This window comes from Xiphophorus maculatus, chromosome 4, assembly GCF_002775205.1.
Source record: "Xiphophorus maculatus strain JP 163 A chromosome 4, X_maculatus-5.0-male, whole genome shotgun sequence".
Classification (NCBI taxonomy): domain Eukaryota; kingdom Metazoa; phylum Chordata; class Actinopteri; order Cyprinodontiformes; family Poeciliidae; genus Xiphophorus; species Xiphophorus maculatus.
The window spans coordinates 29,399,780-29,420,366 of record NC_036446.1 but is presented as its reverse complement, the minus strand read 5'-3'; the positions used below and the strand labels follow the sequence as shown (position 1 = coordinate 29,420,366).

The 20,587-nt window shown below is 42.8% G+C and overlaps 1 protein-coding gene across 6 annotated transcripts in view; it reads right to left on the bottom strand.

The window, feature by feature from the left end:
- Positions 1 to 20,587, bottom strand: part of LOC102237530 (kinesin-like protein KIF13B) — a 50,733-nt gene that overhangs the window by 6,829 nt on the left and 23,317 nt on the right. For all 6 annotated transcript variants that reach the window (XM_023331731.1, XM_014470053.2, XM_023331732.1 and 3 more), the window contains 20 exons: positions 12,848 to 12,982; positions 9,323 to 9,435; positions 8,604 to 8,715; positions 8,303 to 8,515; positions 8,115 to 8,225; positions 7,895 to 8,029; positions 7,653 to 7,783; positions 6,293 to 6,379; positions 5,597 to 5,787; positions 5,212 to 5,491; positions 4,594 to 4,756; positions 4,350 to 4,505; positions 3,470 to 3,619; positions 3,267 to 3,392; positions 2,998 to 3,171; positions 2,136 to 2,293; positions 1,299 to 1,431; positions 1,038 to 1,193; positions 832 to 931; positions 504 to 630 (listed from right to left, as the gene is read on the bottom strand). In XM_023331731.1, the coding sequence (XP_023187499.1) occupies positions 504 to 630; positions 832 to 931; positions 1,038 to 1,193; positions 1,299 to 1,431; positions 2,136 to 2,293; positions 2,998 to 3,171; positions 3,267 to 3,392; positions 3,470 to 3,619; positions 4,350 to 4,505; positions 4,594 to 4,756; positions 5,212 to 5,491; positions 5,597 to 5,787; positions 6,293 to 6,379; positions 7,653 to 7,783; positions 7,895 to 8,029; positions 8,115 to 8,225; positions 8,303 to 8,515; positions 8,604 to 8,715; positions 9,323 to 9,435; positions 12,848 to 12,982 (2,951 nt within the window). The remainder of the gene's footprint in view (positions 1 to 503; positions 631 to 831; positions 932 to 1,037; positions 1,194 to 1,298; positions 1,432 to 2,135; positions 2,294 to 2,997; positions 3,172 to 3,266; positions 3,393 to 3,469; positions 3,620 to 4,349; positions 4,506 to 4,593; positions 4,757 to 5,211; positions 5,492 to 5,596; positions 5,788 to 6,292; positions 6,380 to 7,652; positions 7,784 to 7,894; positions 8,030 to 8,114; positions 8,226 to 8,302; positions 8,516 to 8,603; positions 8,716 to 9,322; positions 9,436 to 12,847; positions 12,983 to 20,587) is intronic.

Genomic DNA, 20,587 nt, shown 5'->3' with positions numbered 1-20,587 from the left:
AAAATATAAGTCAGGCTAAGATTAATTTTTTTTCGCGAGAATAAAGACATAATATTATTAAAATACACTTGAAATAATATAAGAATTAAGTCTTAATATTACCAGAATAAAGTTGTAATGTCAGGAGAATGAAGTAGAAATTTTATGAAAACTAAAAGTAAAAAATTACTTGTCCAGTTTTTTCCCCCCTAATTAAAACGACTTTTTTCTCGTATTTTCAGACATTCTTCTAGCAAAGTTGCATATTTATTCTAATATTATGACTATATTCTTGTGATTCAACAAAAATTCTCAAGGCCCGACCCTAATACTTTGCTGTACAACTCACAAAAAAGGGAAGATTGAAAAATAAATCACTTTTTAAAAACATTTCCTATAATTCCTCATTTCTCTCACAGAAAAGAAAGTGAGCAAAATAAAAAGGAAAACAAAATATGAGATTTCATTTTTAACCCACAGCACCCAGCCCTACAACAATCTGCTGAACACATCAGGGGACGTACCACTCTGCAGGAGCGCCAGGAATGCCGCTGCCAGCAGAGGGCACCATGACGGCGTTCCTCTCCTCAGTGAGAGTCAACCTCCACTCCAGCAGCTGCGCCTCCCTCTCCATGTCATCCTCTGTCTTTTCTGGACACAAACATGGTAACATTTAAACATGTCAGACACAAAGTGAACATTTTCCATTTTTTTTAAATCAGTTCTTGGGGTTTAAATTAAACAGCATCAGCCAATCACTTTACAACCATTTCTCCCAACCTCCTAATAAAAACAAAACAAAACAAAAAAAAACATGGTGTAATTTCATGTGTGAACATCTGTAAATGTTACCTGCTTTGCTAACCAGGCTCTGCAGGTGTTGGTCCAGGTATTCCTGTCTCTTGGTGAGCGCAGCCAACCACTGCCGCCGCAAACGTTCCAGATCTCTGTCCTATCCAACAACGACTCAGTTAATGCGTCCTGTCCTTTCCAAACACAACTTCATCCAGAGCATTCTGAAGCAGAAACGTGGAGCGAGTCGTGTCGGTTTGGCGTACCTGGTAGCTGTCCATCTCGTCCCCTTCCTGGTTTGCTGTGCTGGTCCTGATCTCCACGCAGCCCACCGACACGGCCAACACAATCTCTGCTATCAGCGGCATCGTGCCCGAGTCCTGAACCGAGCGCACGTCCACCTGGACTCGCCTCGACTGGCCCTGGGGTCGACGTGTACCCAAACAGCAGTTTGAACATAATAAACAAGCCTTTCATCCTCCTCTGGAGTCATGCCGGCTGGGACTGTGTAGGTTTTACATCCCTACCTGTCGAAGCTGGAAGATTCCCCCCGTGCTCACGTCTCTGGCGGGAACTACTTCCACCGGAACAAAGTCTCCGTTTTCGTTTATTTCCAGGATCTGAATCCACAGTTCCAGGCGACGTGTGACCTCACTCCACCTACCATAAATTGTTTTAGTGTCTTTTACAAATCAAAATCTAAAAAGTGTGACATGCATTTGTATTCAACCCTCTTTTTTCTGATACTCTGAAAGTTGTGAAGAAAATCCAGAGTCACACGTGGCTCTTTGAATTTTCCACAATGATTCTTTATAACTTTAGCTAAGATGATTTCAAAGAAGAGAACTAGTGTTTCTAAATATGAATACAACCAAAACAAAATGCATTTGCTAAAGCATGGTATTTTTGTCAGTAGGTTTTTTTAAACACCACCTTTTTTTTTGTACAAACGTCGTTGGTTGTTTTTTATTTTATTTTAAAACCTAAAAACAGAAATAAAAGGCAAAGTCTTAAAAAACGACACATTTCCTACTGTGCATGTTCATCAAAAATGAATATGTCATGTAACAAACTACACAAATTTGAACTCCATGGAAGAGCGTCTAGAGACATTTTTAAAAGAAAGATGTAAGAAGTCCCATTTAAAGGTGGCCTGAACACATGGAAGACACAGCAAACACCAAAAAGAAGGAGCTCTGGTCAAATGAGAGCAAAGCTGAACGTTTTAACCTACATGCAAAAGTTCACATGGTGAAACATGGCGGTGGAGTAGTCAGACTTCAAGAAAAGATAAAGGAGCTAAACGCAGAGCGATCCTGTTAGAGTCTGTCTGCAGGAAGATAAGTGAGTGCGTGTGCGCCTACCTGTCTCGTAGTGTCCGCGTTTTGGCCTGGATGATGCTGAGGTCCCACAGGGCCGGGTTTCTTCCTGCGTCAGACTGCTTGTGTCCAAACACCTCGATGGCAACCGCTCCTTCAGTCAGATACTCGATGAAATCCTCCGTCACCGACACCGCCACCTCCTACGGCATCAACAGAAAATCACATCTATTAATCACCAAATAATAAATAGATTTATCAGCAATAAATAAATAGATGTAATTCTATTTACATGAAATGACTAATCGAATTAATGCCAACGAATCGATTACTGAAATAATCGTCAACCAATTCAATAATAGAGTAATCGTTAACTCAAAAAAAAGAAAACCATTCATTTATTCATGCTTGAAAACAACACACTCTAAACTGTATAAAATATATACATTATGTATTGCAGATAAAGAAAAGAAAAAAAAACTCTCTGTAAATAAGTTCTACTTAAAATTCTTAAAGTGCCACAATTTTGCTTTCCACTCATGAAAATGTTAATCAAAAGTACAAAAAATAAACGCATTATTCCGACACAATATTGATGTTAAGTCAAACAGAACGGGCCGAGATTTTGAGAATATTTGCAACTGCAAATGCAACTTTTGCTACAAATGATCCAGGGTTTATTTTCTTACTTAAGAAATACAGTTTTATTTGCATCTTTTAATGTATTTACAATACAGCATTAAAAAGGTTTAAATAAGAATATCTGCAGAGTGTGCAGATCATTTTTATCCAATTAATTGTTATAAAAAATCAACAGAATAACCGAGGACTCATGGTCAGTTGCAGCCCTAAAATAATCGTGCAGTACCGATCACTAATCAGAAAAATAAAAATATTGACATTCCACCTTGCAGCTGTCAAACACAACCATGCAGTGCGGGTCCTTTGAGTTGGGCGATGAGGAAGATGGGTCGACCTCAGGGGCCACGATGGTGGGCTCAGATTGGTCCCAGAACGAATACTGACAGAAGACGAAGTTGGACAGGTGCTGCGGCAGACCGGTGGCTTGCAGGATCTTTATCTGCAATTACACCAAAGTCGACATCAGAGTTAGAATTTGAGTAAAAGTCCGCAGCGTCTAAAACGGCTTCAACGACAAGCATCGGCGTTGCTTACCGAGCAGACCAGTTTGCGATCCTCAAATTCAGAGTCCTGGTTGTTGTCGGGTTCATCTCCTCCCGCCATGTTGTCCTCCAAGCCCCCTCCCACTCTCATGACCTCAACATGCAAGCGTCCTGCGACCTTACAAAGGAAAACAGAGGAGAGGAAAAGGTTAGTTTCTGTTATAGCGCTGAGAAGCTGAGAAGCCGGGGTTGTACCTCTCCCTTTTGGTTGATGATGGGAACGGCGTACTGCAGCTTCACGTCGTAGAACAGACAGGAAAGGAAAACGTTGGCGACGCCGATCAGACTGTGATTCTCCTGCTCATCGAAGAACGGGTCGGCTCGGCGGAAGTATGAACGCATTACCTGGAGGAGGAGGAATAGAGGAAAAGCAGGCTCTACAGGGGTTTCTGAAGTAAAACAACATACTCAAATCTAATTTACTTTTTCTCAGCATTCACAATTTCTACTTCAGAAATTTTGGTATCAAAAATAAGCAAACGGTTGGGAGACTCGATCAGAAGTGTAAGTAGTGCAGCGGCTGCTGTAGTTTAAGAGAAAATGAGGATGGAACATAAAATAATGTGGCGGTCTTTGTTCCTCACCAACATTTCTTTTACATTATACTGCATTTAAACCTTTCACAAATATCATGAATACAGCTACAAAATTTTGGAAACCATAGATCCACCTATACCTGTGCAACGATTGGTGCAGTTGAGGTAAACAAAAGGAAATGTACACAGGTTTTAGTAAAGAAAAAATCCCTAGACCTTTTGCACCATCTGCAAAACTTACTGAACTTAACATATTTTTAAATGTCTAAAATTTCTTATTTTTCATCTTTTTAGAAACACGCCTATTTATTTTTTTCAAATTATTATAAAACAAAAAGTAATAGCTAAATTTTACTCCAGCTGATGTGTATTTTTGGAAATCCAGTGTAAAGGAAAAAAACAAAAGTAATCTAGGCAAGCTACCAACATACTGTATATACTAAAATTTTTTGGGGCACTACCAGAGCTCCATACAATGTCTTTGATGAAGGTACTCATGATCCGATCATGATTTATAGCAGACTGTAGGGAGAACTCACTGGGTCGTCTTGGTGGTGGACGTGATAGTCTTGCCACTCCTGGTAAAGCTCTCTCATGTCCACCAGACGGTTCTCCATCTTCTCCAAGCTCCAGATCTGTTTGCCTCGGCACCGCCGTCGAACCTGAATGGCCGGTTCGCTGAGCACTGCGTCCCGCTGCAACGCAAACACGCCGAGGTTAACGAGCTGCAGGAAGACGCACGTTGGCACGGTTCCGTCAGAGGTTTGCTTTGAAGCGCGAGACCTTGCGGTTTGCGTTGAGGTTGTCTGACGGGATTTGCAGGGTGACTCTGTACTCGGTGTGGCGCTCCAGCTCGTCGGAGATGAAACACGCTTCCTGCACCAGGAGGTTTGCTCTCACTATCTGCTCCCTCAGCCTCCGGAGACTCCTCACCAAAACCACCTCCCTGGAAGAGGACGGGAAAAGGCCGTCAAGTCAAAAAACAGTCAGGAGGAAGGAGGATGAGGACTGTTATTGATTAATGATATCAATTAATATATAATTCCTAAAAGCACTAAAACCACCAAAACAAATGGAGCTTCTTTCCTGCTCAATAATAATCTATGAATATAATAAAATAGAAAGTGTTATACTTAACATTTTCTATTGATATACAATTTCACTCTAATAAAAGATAAAAGTCTTAATCTGCATCAACCACCTGAGCTGGCGGGACACAAAGAAACAATCCAAGGGCCAAAACTGGAACCCCCTCCCGCACCTTGGACAACCCTGGTCTAAGAGGATGAATTTAGCTGAGGAACTGGAACTAATTTTAATCAAATAAACCATTAATAGACAATTAATCGTAAGTCGATTCTGTTTTTTAAATACAGACCCTAAACACGCTCACACACACACCTGTCTTCACTCCACTGCCTCAGTCGGCTCTGAGCGCTGGTGGAGTGGCTCATCCCTCCCACACTGAGCCGCTCCAGGCTGCGGTAGTGAGACTGCTGTCCCTGCCCTGGCTGGACAGACATCTGTCCTCCAGGCTGGCCGGTGGACAGGCGGTCTGGGTTGAGCTTCTTGCGGAGCTGCTGGAGCTCCTGCTCGTACATCTGCCTCTGTCGCTCCAGAGCCGATCGCTTCTCTTCCTCGTGTTGCCTCTCCAGAGACTGGAGGACTGCCTGCATGGGATCTGAGCACAGGAAGGACAGATGAGCAGAGGAAGAAAGAGAAGAAGAGACAGGCTAGCGGTCTGCCTGGGAGGGAATCAGTGCAGCGTTCTGATAGGTCCTCTCACCATTGCTGCCCAGGGCCTTCATCATGACCTCGGTCTGAGCGAACTCGTAAGAGAAGCTGACCTCGCTGGAGACCTCGCTGGCCGTGTCACCGTCGGCGTCCAGCTGCTCGCTGCTGCCGCTGTTCTTCAACACGCCGCCTTCGCCCTCCTCTTCCTCTGCTGGCCGCGAACGGCGCTTTGCCAGATTGATTCTTCAATTAAAATAAATACGAGTCAGTGACTAAAATGGTTTATTGTAGCTTTAACCCTCTATGGCATGGCGTTGCCCTCAGGCAACAAACCACATAGCTGTACCTCACATTGCTCCTTTATTTTATTTTTTGGGGGGCATGATTTTTGACATATTTTTGTCCAAAAAATAGTTCTTTTATGAATATAGTTTTTGTTTGATTTGTATTTCATTTCTCATAATCAGTGTAGACAATCTTGGTGTTCTAGACCAATGTTACCCTGAGGCAACAAACCCAAATCTGGTTCCAGGAGGTGTCAGAGTCCGATTTTATGATTGACATGTAATTAGGGACCACCAAGCTCCCAAAGAATGCAGGAAAATATTTCTTCCCCACAAAAATAAAAAGTCATGCCATAGAGGGTTAAAAAAAAAATAAGTAAATGACACAAAAAAAAAATTTTAATTCTAGAAGATGACACAAATTAGTTTTTATCATGAGGAAATGAGAAAATGTTGAAAACTACCTGAAGAAGTGGTTGTTTCCCCAGAGGATTCGGTCACCATGATGAAGTTGCAAAGCAGTGGTTACTGGAGAACCATTAACACACGTCCTGTAACACCAATAAATGCATAAGACCTTTAGTAATCAGGTTCATCTCCACCCCATAACATTATTTAATAAATATCAGATGTTGCAATATGCAACTACATTTCTTTATTGATTCTTTATATTAATTTTCCCTGAGAATAAAAATGAATTATTTGTATCACAGCAAGTTAGCTACAAGTAACAGAAAAATCTGATGAGTAGAAGAAGTCAGTGGTTAGTTGGGAAAGAACAAAAAAAACAAAACATTTATTTACAAATAGTAAACACATGCCAACACTTCCCGGTCACACTGACTGAAGACTCAGCTAACTAGTTTTAGGTTTTGGCGATGCATTTAAAAAACAAAAGACATAGGAAGCACAAAATGGGTAGTAAGTTGTTTAAAACAGCAGAAATATGTCCAGCAATTAACTTGGAGAACCCAGACCTAATGGTATCATGGACACTTTCAATATATGCAGGGAAACGTGCCACTAACCTGGTCATTCTCAACTACATTGTAAAGTTCTGAATTTGCCCAAAAAAATTACATATGCAGTATTTACTTATAATCTTACTGTTTTTAGAAAAGAAAGCTTCAATTTATGCCTGCAGATGATAAATTGTCCTGGTAATTGTTGTGATAAATGATAATATTGTTGTTTTGAAACATTTTCAAGCAATATGTTTATAATAGCTAAATAATGCCAGTTTTCCATCTCAAAGACCAATAAACTTTTATTTTGCACTGAACACTTAACACTGGAGCTGGAAGATATTTTAAATGTCCAAACTTAAACACAGCCAACCTAAAGAATAAATAAAACAAAAATAACAAAAAACGCATACAAGTGACACCAAAAATAAAATGGATTTTGATGTTTCTATAAAAACTTCCCTTCAAAAAATATTAGAATAGAAATTATCAAACAATTAATTGATTAATTGCTTATTCAGTATGTGAGCTTTTATCTCTGTGTGCTAGCTGGAAGCATCCTGTGATTCAACAATCCTTCATTAGGTGATTTTGGATGTGCTGCACACATTTCTTACAACGTCTAATTAAACTTCTCCGTTAAAACCTAAATGCTTTTCTTTTTTTATTACATCTGACTGCAAAATGTGACGGTGTTGATCCGACCCTGTTTATTGGTATGGCATTGATGTAGATCCGTACAGACCTGTTCTCCAACTCTAATGTGGGAATCTTGGCTGTCCCTGCAGGCCTCCCTCAAGGCTATTTGGAGTTGAGTTCAGCTCATTTGCCTAAAACATGTTCCTGTAGAGTTACTCACCGAGCGTTGGGGTGGGGGGTGAGGATGACGGCAGTCTCTGCTGTAGTGTCGATGACGCAGTGCTCTGCCTGGATTCCCATCCCACACAGCTGGATGTCCTGGGAGTCTGCTGAGCCCACACGCGTGTGTTCCTGAGGCACAGCATTCACAATGTTATACTGTCGTACGAAGGTGATCCAAGGAAACCTCCTGTAGAATACACGCATTCCACCATGACAAGGAATATTTTTAGGCTTCTGTACCTTTAGGTAGTACACCAGCAGCTCATTGAGGGCGGGATCCGCGTTCAGGTTGACGAGAAAACTTTTATCATCTCCAACTTTGATCCCTGAAGACTGAAGGGAAATCCCCAGACTCTCCAACTGCTTCTGACGTTCCTGAAAGCACACACACGCACAAAACAAAAATACTGAGCCTGATTTCAAACACCGGCTGAACACAGTAGCGTTGCCGACCACTTACTTGTGCGATCTCCTCGGTTTTTCGGAGCTTCTCCTCCCAGGTGTAGGTCATCTCTTGGATCAACTTCTCGGACTCTTCCAGGCGCTCTTTCAGCTCTGGAGCTTTCATCGACTGCAGAACAGGAAGCCGATAATAACGGACAGAAAGCAGAGATGACTTAATGTCTTAGATTGCTGAAGAAGTCTCACCTCGGCCTGAGTGAGCTGCACTCGCAGTTTCTCCACTTCTTCCCTCAGCTCCCTGATGATGCGTGCGTTGGGGTCTTCGTTGACGACAGCATGGTTAACAATGTTCTTCGCTCGGTCGGCGTAGCGCAGCGTCGACAGGGTTTCCTCGTAGTTGTCCGCCGCCGGGCTCACCGTTGCCACCATGGCTGTGCGGCTGTTGCCCCCCAGGCAGTCCTGGAAAAGCAGTACAAACAGATGAAGTGTCGAAACGGTGGAAAATTCAAACGCATGCTTGAATAGTTCAATCAAAAGTGTTGTTTACCTTCAGCAGCCAAGTCAGAACCGAGTCTCTGTAGGGAACGAACTTGGTCTTGTTCTTCGCCGTTCCCTGTTCAGCTAGCGCAGAAATGACCAGACCAAGTGTAGTAAGGGACCTGTACCAAACAATACACACATATTGGGTTAGCGACTGTTAGCTTCTCATTACCGCTGGCTGGATATCATTATAGATTATCTATGCAATAAAGGGTTTCTGCAGGTTGCACCAACTCAAACTTAAGACTTTTCAAGACCATTTTGAATGAACCATACGACTTGTATCTGAACATAAACGTATGAACTTCGTCCAGCTAGTACGCAATTAATTTGCATTTATCCACTACAAACACAAAAAAGCTAGCTAGCTAACTAGCAAGAGCATGCTAGCAGTGAGTTACAGAGTTACCGGAAGCCTCAAATGCCCAATGAGAAAAAAAAAAGAATATATTAGATGAAATAGCCCTGCCAAGACAACATTTAAGACCTATGATTAACGTATTTAAGGTCAACTTACATTTTAAAATGAATTTAAGCCATTTTAAGCCCTTAAATTTAGATACATGAATTTAAGACTTTTTAATGGTGCTTTGATACCTTGCAGCAGGTGATCTGATCATTACATGCCCATTGCCCTTGCTTCTTTATTTTATGGATTTCAGCTCCAGAAGTAAATGTGGCTCATGTGGAAACGCGTTGCAGGTTTCTGCTAAGAGTTTTGCTTACTTGTTGATGTTGCTTCCCTCCTTCAGTCGCTCTCCTGCTGCTCCAGTTTTTGCTGCACGTTCACTTCCAGCCAGGTCAACCAGACTTAAACGACTCACCTTCTCCCCACTCGTCTACAGAATAAACAAAGACATAGACATCTTTAATTCCTTCCACCCGTTCACCTTTATTTCTCAGACTAAGTTCACAGCAGGTCATGAGGCTCAATTCCAATGTTTTGGCTGAAATTCATTTTCTTTTCTCTTTTGTTTTGCGTGCTGAATGATGTGACTACTATCAGACTTCTGTCCCCTGAACGACCCGAATGTACAGAAGAAGAACATAAAAGTCACACCGCAGCAGTAACAGATGTCACTGCTTATGGATAGATTTTTAAAGTTTATTCAGCAATGAGAAGCTGTTAGAATTGTCACACAATCATTAAAAGATGAAGAAAACTAATGAAAAGAAGGCTTTAACTAGTAGCACTGGCGTTGACTGCAACTTCTGTAGAGAAGTCTGTCTGGATGTGTAGTCAGAAGCAAGAACAATAGGATTGCGATGTGCTTCAGTGACCAACTTCTTTCACAGTTTCCTAATTAAGATTTTTTTTCAGCCATTGTGTTACGTGTGTGCTGCTTCTGGTGCAGAATTATGGTGCACCCCTCAGGCCAATGACGTGTAAGTCGGATTAAATGTGACGTGACTGCTCAGACTGCAGGCACTTTGAGATACACATATGCAAGTGGCACAAATCAGATGTTTTAGGGGGTGAAAAGATCAGAATTGAGCCGTTTAGTCTGCCGAGGAAAATTAAAACAAAAATCGGATATGGGTCGATTATGGGCAAAAGAGAGAGAGAGAAAAAAAAAAGAAAAACAGATTTGGGTCGCATTTTCCAGCTGCATTAACGTAGCCTTAGTACCGCTTCAGTACCGGACAGTAAAAGTTTACTGTGGAATGCAAACAAGTTGTGTTCTCCTCAGACGCCATATTTAGACAACAAACTGTCAGAAACTCTTGCTGAAAAGGCTTTTTTTCCTCCGTTTTCCTCCCATTGTAACTCTAGCAGGCAGGTATAAGTACCGTCCTCACCTCTCAGCCGCTGGTGTAAAGCTTCTCTCTGCATTTTTCTGAGGAGTGTCAAAGAAGAGGATATCAGGTCTCCATCTGTGACTGCTCAGCAGCTGACGAGGTTGAATCTAACACCTCACCAACACCTGATGTCAGCCCGTCGCCACGGATGTGGCTCTAACCAACCACTTTACTTTATCCGAGGAAGCTCAGGGCATTAAAGCACACTGTCTTACACTGAGTCATGTCGACGTAAAAAATACATGTCCGCCACTGCTTTGTGAGGTTTGTGTGAGGGATCTCCAAGGTTATGCAATCCTTTTATCTTAAACATTGGAGTTCGCTTTCCAAATGTTTCATCTAGCATCCCACTGAAAATCTCAGGCTGAGTTTACACACAACACGACTTCTGGAAAGACACGACGGAAAGATGGGAGATAAAGAGCCGGCAGCCCAGGGTGCCGTGATACAGATCAGCCGCAAACGGATACGGCTTCGCATTCCCAGAGGAAAACTCACTGTTGAACAAGGGAGAGTTTATCATCTGGATAAAAGAGGGAAAAAAAGGATACAAAAGGAACTGAAGTTGTGAAAATTTAAGCGGGAACATATTGGAGTTGCTGCTTACTGTAACTAACAGTAAACAGTCTTTTACGCTATTTTGATTCAGATCTAGACGCATGATCAAGCAAGTGATATAATGATGAGGTGGCAACAATCTTCAACATGGTGTTTTGTTTGCATGATTAGAAACTCTGTAGCCAGACTGGGTGATAACCAGATCAGGAGGCAGGATGTGTAGCGATAATGTGTCAAACTAGCTGGCTGCAGTTTTAAAAGGAGCCAAAACAGATCAACAGTTGAGATAAAAGTAACTAAACACCCATTGCATTCATCAGCAATCTGAAGGGTGAACAACCAAATAAGCTGTAAGTTAGTTCAAGGTGCAAACAAGAGTACAGAGTGTTTTCCTGAATGAAACTAATGATGTTTCTTGGAATGACTCATTCAGCAGTTGTGGGTCTTTACTACCTCTTAACCATTACGGCTTTAAACGTGCAACTTCAACGACAGCCTCCTGCAGTCCTGCGCACATGAGCACTGATCACCTATTACATTAAAAGGAAGTATCATGTTGTCAAGCGACAAATCAGTGTGGAAATTTTTGTTTCTGCTGCATTACTGCAAGCTGAAAATGTTTTTTTCTAGCCTCAAAACCAACAAATATGGTTTTAATGGGATTTATGAGCTAGCAAAGTGACTCACTCGCTTGATGAGTGACCAACTTGGTGAATGACTGCGTGTGTGCGCGCGCTGAAAACAAAGCAGGCTGTATCAGTTGACAAACTCGCAGTCATGACTGTGAATTATTAACAGGGTTTGGTGGGAGCCAGAAATAAGAGCGAGGAGTAAAGTGGGTCAGTGAGGAAAGGAGAAATGAGTCACTGAGGTTTTTCCTCTAAGAGACTCACCGTAGGGGCTGACGCCGCCGCATTCGGTAACTACCTTCACCCTCATCCCAGAGGGCGGCGGATTGGATTATTTGAATTCCTACTCCTACTTTCAGTAATGGCTGCATCTGAGGGCTTTTTGAAGAAAAAGTTTTCATACCACTTGAACTCCTCCACGCTTCGTAATTTTACAACAAACGTCGGTGTGTTTTCATTTTGAAAGAAATTGCTGTCAAATGTTTTTTGTTTTGTTTTGTGCTGCAGCCGTTTTGAAGATATCAATAAATGTTTCTAGAGGTCATCAAAGGTCAACTTGTCAGTCCACAATTACTAAATAAAACAAAATGTGGCATCAGTCGTTTGAGCAGCAAAAATGTGCATTTTGTTGTTATAATTTCTTATAATTAAAAAGGAAAAAGGTTCCCAGGGGTCACCAGAAACACTTATTGATATCTTTAAAATGATTGTGGCACAAACAAAATGTTTTGCTGCGCAAATGCTTGCCATTTATTTTGTTTGGTTTAAAGGAGGTGAGGGGGAGAGGGGGGGGTTCAACTTCACTCAGATATAAGCATTTAAATTTAGCACCTCTGACTCAATACTTCACACAGCTGATATTCCCTTAAATGACATTGCTCAGGATGTGACTCTACCAGTTTGGACATTAAAACTGACTTTTTATCAATCCATCTTTACAAAGCAGGTCGAGCTCAGTCAGACTGGACGGAGAAACTCTGAAGAGATTCTCAGATTCTTAATTCCGTGAAACCAGGAACTGAGAGAACAGCGTCTGAATAAAAAGGTGATGGACACATGATGCAGGGTAACATCGGCTGATCAAGGTTTAAGTTAAAAGAGTCTCTTAAGATCTGTTACATCTACAGTTTGTGACTCTTGATCATAACTTCACACTGATTTAAAATTGATTTTCTCATCCAAAACTAAGATTTCCAAGAGAATTCATCCATTAACGGTTTCTCTTGCTCAGCTCTATGTGTGTGTATGTGTGATTTCATCTTACCCCAGACCGCAGGTCCTTGAGTGTGTGTGTGAGGATGATGTTGAAGACGGCGTGCGATCGACTGCTCTCCTCGTTCATGTTTGTGGCAGCGACCGTCCGAGATTTATTCCCCTCTGACATCAGAGACTCAATGTCCTGATGAAACAAATAAATTCATTAAAGATGTCAGCAAAGAAGTATACAAACTTTACGCTTAGATCTATAAAGCTATTACATTTTCTGTGTGTGCGTGTTAGGTCCGGATCATAGAAGCTGCCACACAGGTTCTGGTTTATTCTGTCACTCATTCTACGGGACTAAGGCAAAGTTGTCCTGGGCCACTTTTGCAGTCAAACTAAGAGTTTCAAGAGTGACAGCCTGCATTAAGTCTCATTCATCACTACAGAGTAGAGCAGGAGTCTCGCACTGTTCCGCACAGCTGACCTGCTTTACTAACATCACTAGCAGTCTTTTCATGAAATGATTTTAATTACAAATTTCTGAGAATTATTGAGTCAGTAAGTAACATATTTCATTGAATTGAGATAAGGGGTAGGAACAAATAAGTTTTGCTTCTTCCTACTCCCTTTCAAATAGAAACGTAGTTGGAAGCTAATTATTTTGTTCCTAGTTATGTTTGGACATGTTTTCTCTTATCCTACTGGTTAAAGCCTGTTTATAATAAATAAAACAAATAAATAAAAACTGCCTCTTTTCATGTGCATGCCCTGAAAAACTGTTTTTAAAGACTGCCCACATTATTTATCTGATTAATTTAGATTTTTTTTTCCCCCACACACTCTAGAGTCACTTCTTCACCTCCTTGTATGACCAGGTCATGTGACATGATTTGCACATGGAACTTGGATCATATGGCTTGGATTTCCCCAGCTGTCCCAGAAAAGTTGCGCAGAAAGCAACCGAAACACTGATCACTAAATTGACCTTTAAAGGAAAGTGCAAAGTTTCTACAGCAGAAGAACAAGTTTCTCTGGAGGTTTTGTCCTCGCAAGGCTAATATGTACTGAAAAGGATCAGGGCCACTGAAAAGAAAGGAAAAAATTCTGGGTTTAAAGTCAAAATTCATAGTCAAAAAGTGGCAAAGGAAAGCAAACACCACCAACAACACAATAAAAGGCACTGCTGGCCTGATAAGATTTCATCCCTCGGTATTAGTTCAGCTCTTATGTGTGGGTTGAGAAATTACCTTAGTAATTCTCAGGAAGTTTGTGTTTATTGTGGCTCATTAGAGCCTGGAGGATTCAGTGTAATGCTCTCCCTTAAGGATGTCAAAGCTTTATCTTTGTGTTTTGCAGTGTCATACCTAGGCCTGTCGCGATAAACGATAAATCAATTAATCGTACGATAAATTAAAACTACCGACGTCATTTTAATTATCGGCATTATCGTCTCTTCCGGCCTTTTTCTCTTTCTGTTAATGACACTGAATGAAAAAAAGCTCAACTCCGAAGCTCTCCACTGACCCCCCCTTCCTCATTTCCTTAGTTTAATGCCCAGCGCACACGACACGATCTTAGAGCTGTCGGCTGATTGTCGGCCCATTTTCAAAACCTGACAGATCACACATTAGCCAACAGAAATCCTAGGTATGACGGTTCGATCGGGTTCGGTCCTGCCGTGTGGTGTCCAACAATGGGCACAAAATAATGGCTACAAGTCCAGTGAACTAATTTTAAAACCAGGCATTAATCAATGCTTTACTACAATCTACCTGCAATGCATGTGGCTAGTGTCAGCGTAAAGTCCTGACTGAATGAAAATCATTAGAACCTGTTTACGTCACGTTAACGAAGAACAGCTGAAAAGTTACCAGTTTCGCTCCAACTCCTCCCCTTGTCATTTCTATATTCTTTGCATGTTGAATAAACATTAATGTTGTTTCCTCATATCATCTCCAATGTCCGCTGGACTTGCTCCGTGTCAGCTGTTTGGGATTCCCCTCCGTAATTTCCCCTCAGAAAGAATCCACGCTTTCTGATTGGCTACCTGTCACATTCAACAGGCTGCGTTAAGATCCCAGTCAGAGAAAATCCCTGATTTAGATCAGAGCGGCAACGATGATCTACCGTAACACACCACACAATCTTAGGAAGACCAACGTTTTAAGATTGTTGTAAGGGGAAAAATAGGAGCAAAAAATTGTGTAGTGTGAACTATTGCATCAGGTAGTCGATGTGCCCATCTTCTCTATTTAAATCTAATTATTACTGAAGGGCAACACAATATACAGACTTCATAATCTGCCCTCTTTTGGTTGAATGCAGTATTTATTTACACTTTGGCTTTATGTTGTTTAGTTTTTATTCAAGTACATTTTTTATTAATAAGACTGAGAATCCATTTTATTTTTGTTTTTGGTTGTTTTGTTGATTTTGTTTACCAGTTCCAGTGTTTAGTGTTCTTTTGAAAATAAAGTGTATCTAACTTTGGCAGGAAATCGCATGGATTATTACGGTCATTATTATGGTCATATCTGTTGAGATTTTTTGCCATTCACTATGATTCTGGAGATAATGTCTAAGTTGCAAGTATCTGTAAAAATCAGTTTTTTGTGGATTAAATTCCCTTTGGATTTGTTCAAAAGATTTCATTATTGATCCATTAAAAAGCTGTGCTATAAATACCAGTCCCCCTTTTGTCCATCTCTCAAACCCTGTATCCATAGTAGCTGGGGTAAAATCTGGAATCTTTGCTATTTTTACAATTTTTGATATAGAGTCAGGGAAATTAAATTTCTTTTTTACTCTTGACCAAATGTTAATCGTTTCCTTAATCCAGCAATTTTCAATTTTGAGATTTCTTTGAACCCTCCTTGTTGTAAAGGGCAGTGACTCTAGGGCCATATTTGGGCAGGCTCTTTGCTCCATATCTACCCATATTGTCTCTTGATCCTTTGCTAACCATAGAGCTATGGCTCTCAGTTGAGCAGCTAAATAATAATTCTTTAATTCCGGTAAACCTAACCCTCCATTACTCTTTGAGGACTGAAGTATTTTAAATTTGATTCTTGCCTTTTTATTTGCCATACAAACCTTGATATTATTTTATCCATCTCTTTAAGAAAGGAGTTAGGAATGGAAACTGGGAGTGATTGGAATACAAACAGTAGTCTTGGTAATACATTCATTCTGACTGTTTCTACCCTCCCCCTGAGGGTCAGTGGTAGGATCTCCCATCTTTCTAGGTCTTTTATAATTTCCTTCTTCAGTTTCTCATAATTTGCTTTGAATAATTGTGAAGTTCGAGGTCTGATAATTATGCCCAAGTATCTAAATCCTTTATCGGTCCATTTGAACTTTACTTTATCTCTTAGCTGTGCTGAGCATTCCCCTGATACCAACATTGCTACTGATTTACTTTCGTTACTCGCATACCCAGAGATATTCCCATATTCTTTAAGGCTTTCTAGTAGAGCTGGTACTGACCGGAGTGGTTCTGTTAGGAGTACTAATAGATCGTCGGCAAACAGTGATATTTTATGTTCCACCCCTCCCTCGTCTCTTATTCCCTGGATTTGTTTATTCTGTCTTATTGCTTCTGCCATCGGTTCAATATTAACCGCGAATAGTACAGGGCTTAGACAGTCCCCCTGTCTAACTCCTCTCTTGAGATCAAAAAATTCTGAACAGTACCCATTAATTCGAATTCGGGATTTTGGATTTTTATAGATTACTTTCACCCATTCAACAAATTGCTGTGAAAATCCAAATCTCAATAATGTCTGGTATAGAAAACTCCATTTTACCCTGTCAAAAGCCTTTTGGCAATCTAAACTAATTAAAAGGGAGGATAATGATTTAAATTTTGTATATGACATTACATTTAATATTCTTCTAATATTGTTTGCTCCCTGCCTCCCCAGAATAAATCGCGTTTGGTCTGGTTTAATCAATTTAGCTATATATTTTTGCATTCTTTTTGCCATTATACTTGTTAGTATTTTTACATCGTTGCATAATAAGCTCACGGGTCTGTAGCCTTCACACATAGTTGGGTCTTTACCTTCTTTATAGATTACCGATATAATGGCTTCAGACCGTGATTTAGGGGGGTCCCCCTCTGTTAGTGCATAGTTGAATACCTTACATATTGCTGGCGTTAGTTCTTGGCTAAATGTTTTGTAGAATTGCCCTGGTAGTCCATCTGTCCCCGGAGGTTTGTTGTTTTTGAGGTTTTTAATAACATTCATAATTTCCTGTGAAGTTATAGGTCGGGTCATTTCCAGCGACTCTTCTTCTGACAAAGTTGGGAGATTAATCTTTTTGAAAAAAGAGGATGTTACATCTTCCTGAGTGTTTTTGTCCATATTATCATATAGTTTTTTATAGTATTCTGCGAATGTTTCAGCTATTTCTTTGGGTTGTGTTTTAGTCTGCATTGTTGAGGGGGGTTTTATTTTGGGGACATGTCTATTTATTTGGGCTTTCCTAAGTTGAAATGCAAAAAGGCGACTCGCCCTATTGCCCGACTCAGAGGTCAGTCCTGACTAGGAGGCCGGTCCCAACTCGGCCCCGAGTCAGAGGCCGGTCCCGAGTCAGAGGCCGGACCAGAGTCAGGGGCCGGTCCCGAGTCAGAGGCTGGACCCGAGTCAGAGGCCGGACCCGAGTCAGGGGCCGGTCCCGAGTCAGAGGCCGGTCCCGAGTCAGAGGCCGGTCCCGAGTCAGAGGCCGGTCCCGAGTCAGAGGCCGGACCCGAGTCTGAGGCCGGACCCGAGTCAGGGGCCGGACCGGACTCAGAGGCCGGACCCGAGTCAGAGGCCGGTCCCGAGTCAGAGGCCGGTCCCGAGTCAGAGGCCGGACCCGAATCAGGGGCCGGACCGGACTCAGAGGCCGGCCCCGAGTCAGAGGCCGGCCCCGAGTCAGAGGCCGGTCCCGAGTCAGAGGCCGGCCCCGAGTCAGAGGCCGGTCCCGACTCAGAGGCCGGACAGGACTCAGGGGCCGGTTCCGACTCAGAGGCCGGACCGGACTCAGAGGCCGGACCCGAGTCAGAGGCCGGTCCCGAGTCAGAGGCCGGTCCCGAGTCAGAGGCCGGACCCGAATCAGGGGCCGGACCGGACTCAGAGGCCGGCCCCGAGTCAGAGGCCGGCCCCGAGTCAGAGGCCGGTCCCGAGTCAGAGGCCGGCCCCGAGTCAGAGGCCGGTCCCGACTCAGAGGCCGGACAGGACTCAGGGGCCGGTTCCGACTCAGAGGCCGGACAGGACTCAGGGGCCGGTCCCGACTCAGAGGCCGGACAGGACTCAGGCGCTGGTCCCGACTCAGAGGCCGGACAGGACTCAGGCGCCGGTCCCGACTCAGAGGCCGGACAGGACTCGGGCGCCGGTCCCGACTCAGAGGCCGGACAGGATTCAGGGGCCGGTCCCGACTCAGAGGCCGGACAGGACTCAGGGGCCGGTCCCGACTCAGAGGCCGGACAGGACTCAGGGGCCGGTCCCGACTCAGAGGCCGGACAGGACTCAGGGGCCGGTCCCGACTCAGAGGCCGGACAGGACTCAGGGGCCGGTCCCGACTCAGAGGCCGGTCCCGACTCAGAGGCCGGCCCCAAGTCAGAGGCTGGTCCCGAGTCAGAGGCCAGCCCCGACTCAGAGGCCGGTCCCGAGCCAGGGGCTGGACCGGACTCAGAGGCCGGTCCCCAGTCAGAGGCCGGTACCGAGTCAGAGGCTGGTACCGAGTCAGAGGCTGGTCCCGAGTCAGAGGCCGGTACCGAGTCAGCGGCAGGGCGAGGCTCAACATGTGGTCCATTGTTAAAATCATCTTGACTTTCTTCTAAATCTTCTCCACAGCAGATTGCCTGTTCAAACCACTTCCACGCCTTTCTAATATAACTTTTCTTAAAATGAATTTTTCTTGGACGTGCCAGGGTTCTTCGGAAACATTCGGTTAGTTTATAAATGACCAGCGGGTTTTCGCTTTTTATCATTTTAAATAATAACTCTTGTACTACATCATCATTTCTGCTCAGAAGTTGAAAGATATCCTGGCCGAGTTTTGTCTCCATGTCCTCAAAAAATATAAAATCTATATCTTTTACCGCTTCCCACAGTTTTGGACCAAGCTTCTTGTGGACGGGGTCGGTGTCCTTCATTTTATAAGCGCCATAACTTGATCTGTAACTTGATATATAAATTAGTCTCCAAAATATTCTTTCCACCATATTTTTTCTTTGAGCTTCGGTTCCCCGTTTAAATCCCATTTCATTAGCGTCCTTTAAAAACTGTTCTGGATCCATTTCTGCCTGAGTGTAAGACTCACTCAGGCAATTTTCATCACTGTACAAATCTTCATTGGGAAACAATGTCCTCCTGATCTTCATTTTCGTAGATGTAAACATTTTCTTTTTAGGAACAGGATCCTCCAAGTGGCGTTTGAATTTTCTTACAATAAATGCATGTCCTTCTGGGTAGTCTAGTAGTGCAATTAAATTAAGACCTGAAGCATAGTGGAACGCGTCCCTCGCAATGCTTTGAAAAATTCGTTCGCTCAGTTCTTCTGCTACATCTGAAAGTACGTCCACGTTTATTTCACCTGTTTTCCTTAGCAGTAAGGCCAAAAGTTTTTTGTGCTGTTCTACAAAGATTTCTCTGACGAGATGGATGGTGGGGCCGTCTGCCACTTTCTCTATTATTTTCCAAAGAAGCTCGCTGAGAAATTTCTTCTTCCTATAGTCTGGGGTGGTTTGCCCAGGATGAACTCTATTAGAACACGTCTTTCTGACTTTGCTCCAAAAGGAGACCTTGGGTCTCACATAAACGTCGCTTTCGTTGCTCATCTTTATTCCGTCAGCTAAAGTCTCCAAATGAATTTTGTGTTGACTGACCGGAGACTCAACTGATCAGTTGGTGATGTCATGGACTATGACATCACAGAGGCATCCTTAGAAGGGCCTCCTGGCACTGACATCATTTGAAATCAGGCTGATGACATCATTGTCAGCAGCATGGCAACTGTTGCTGGGGTACTAATAGCTCACAGTGAGCATGCGCTATGAAAATAAATAATCTGTGGGCACTAAATACATTATTCCCACAAGTCTGAACTGGAAGTGACCTGCGCAGCTTCGCCAGAACAGGTTGGGCCAGGGAACCATTGGTCCCTCCACTTTACCCCCCTACACATTTTTATTAGTGTGAATGCTGCAGGCATTCATTCACACTATTGAGTTCCACTTTCCTGGTTGCTCCGTAAATTTCGCCACGCTTCTTCTCCTGCATACTTTGTGCTATTTTCACCATTCAACTTTTATACTACTCAGCTTGCTCTCCTAATGCCGGCTATATCTCTTGACTCCTCCCTTCCTCATTTCCTTAGTGTAAAGCCCAGCGCACACGACACGATCTTAGAGCTGTCGGCCGATTGTCGGCCCATTTTCAAAACCTGACAGATCACACATTAGCCGACAGAAATCCTAGGTATAATGGTTCGATCGGGTTCGGTCCTGCCGTGTGGTGTCCAACAATGGGCACAAAATAATGGCTACAAGTCCAGTGAACTAATTTTAAAACCAGGTATTAATCAATGCTTTACTACAATCTACCTGCAATGCATGTGGCTAGTGTCAGCGTAAAGTCCTGACTGAATGAAAATCATCAGAACCTGTTTACGTCACGTTAACGAAGAACAGCTGAAAAGTTACCGGTTTCGCTCCAACTCCTCCCCTTGTCATTTCTATATTCTTTGCATGTTGAATAAACATTAATGTTGTTTCCACATATCATCTCCAATGTCCTGCTGGATTTCGGGTTGG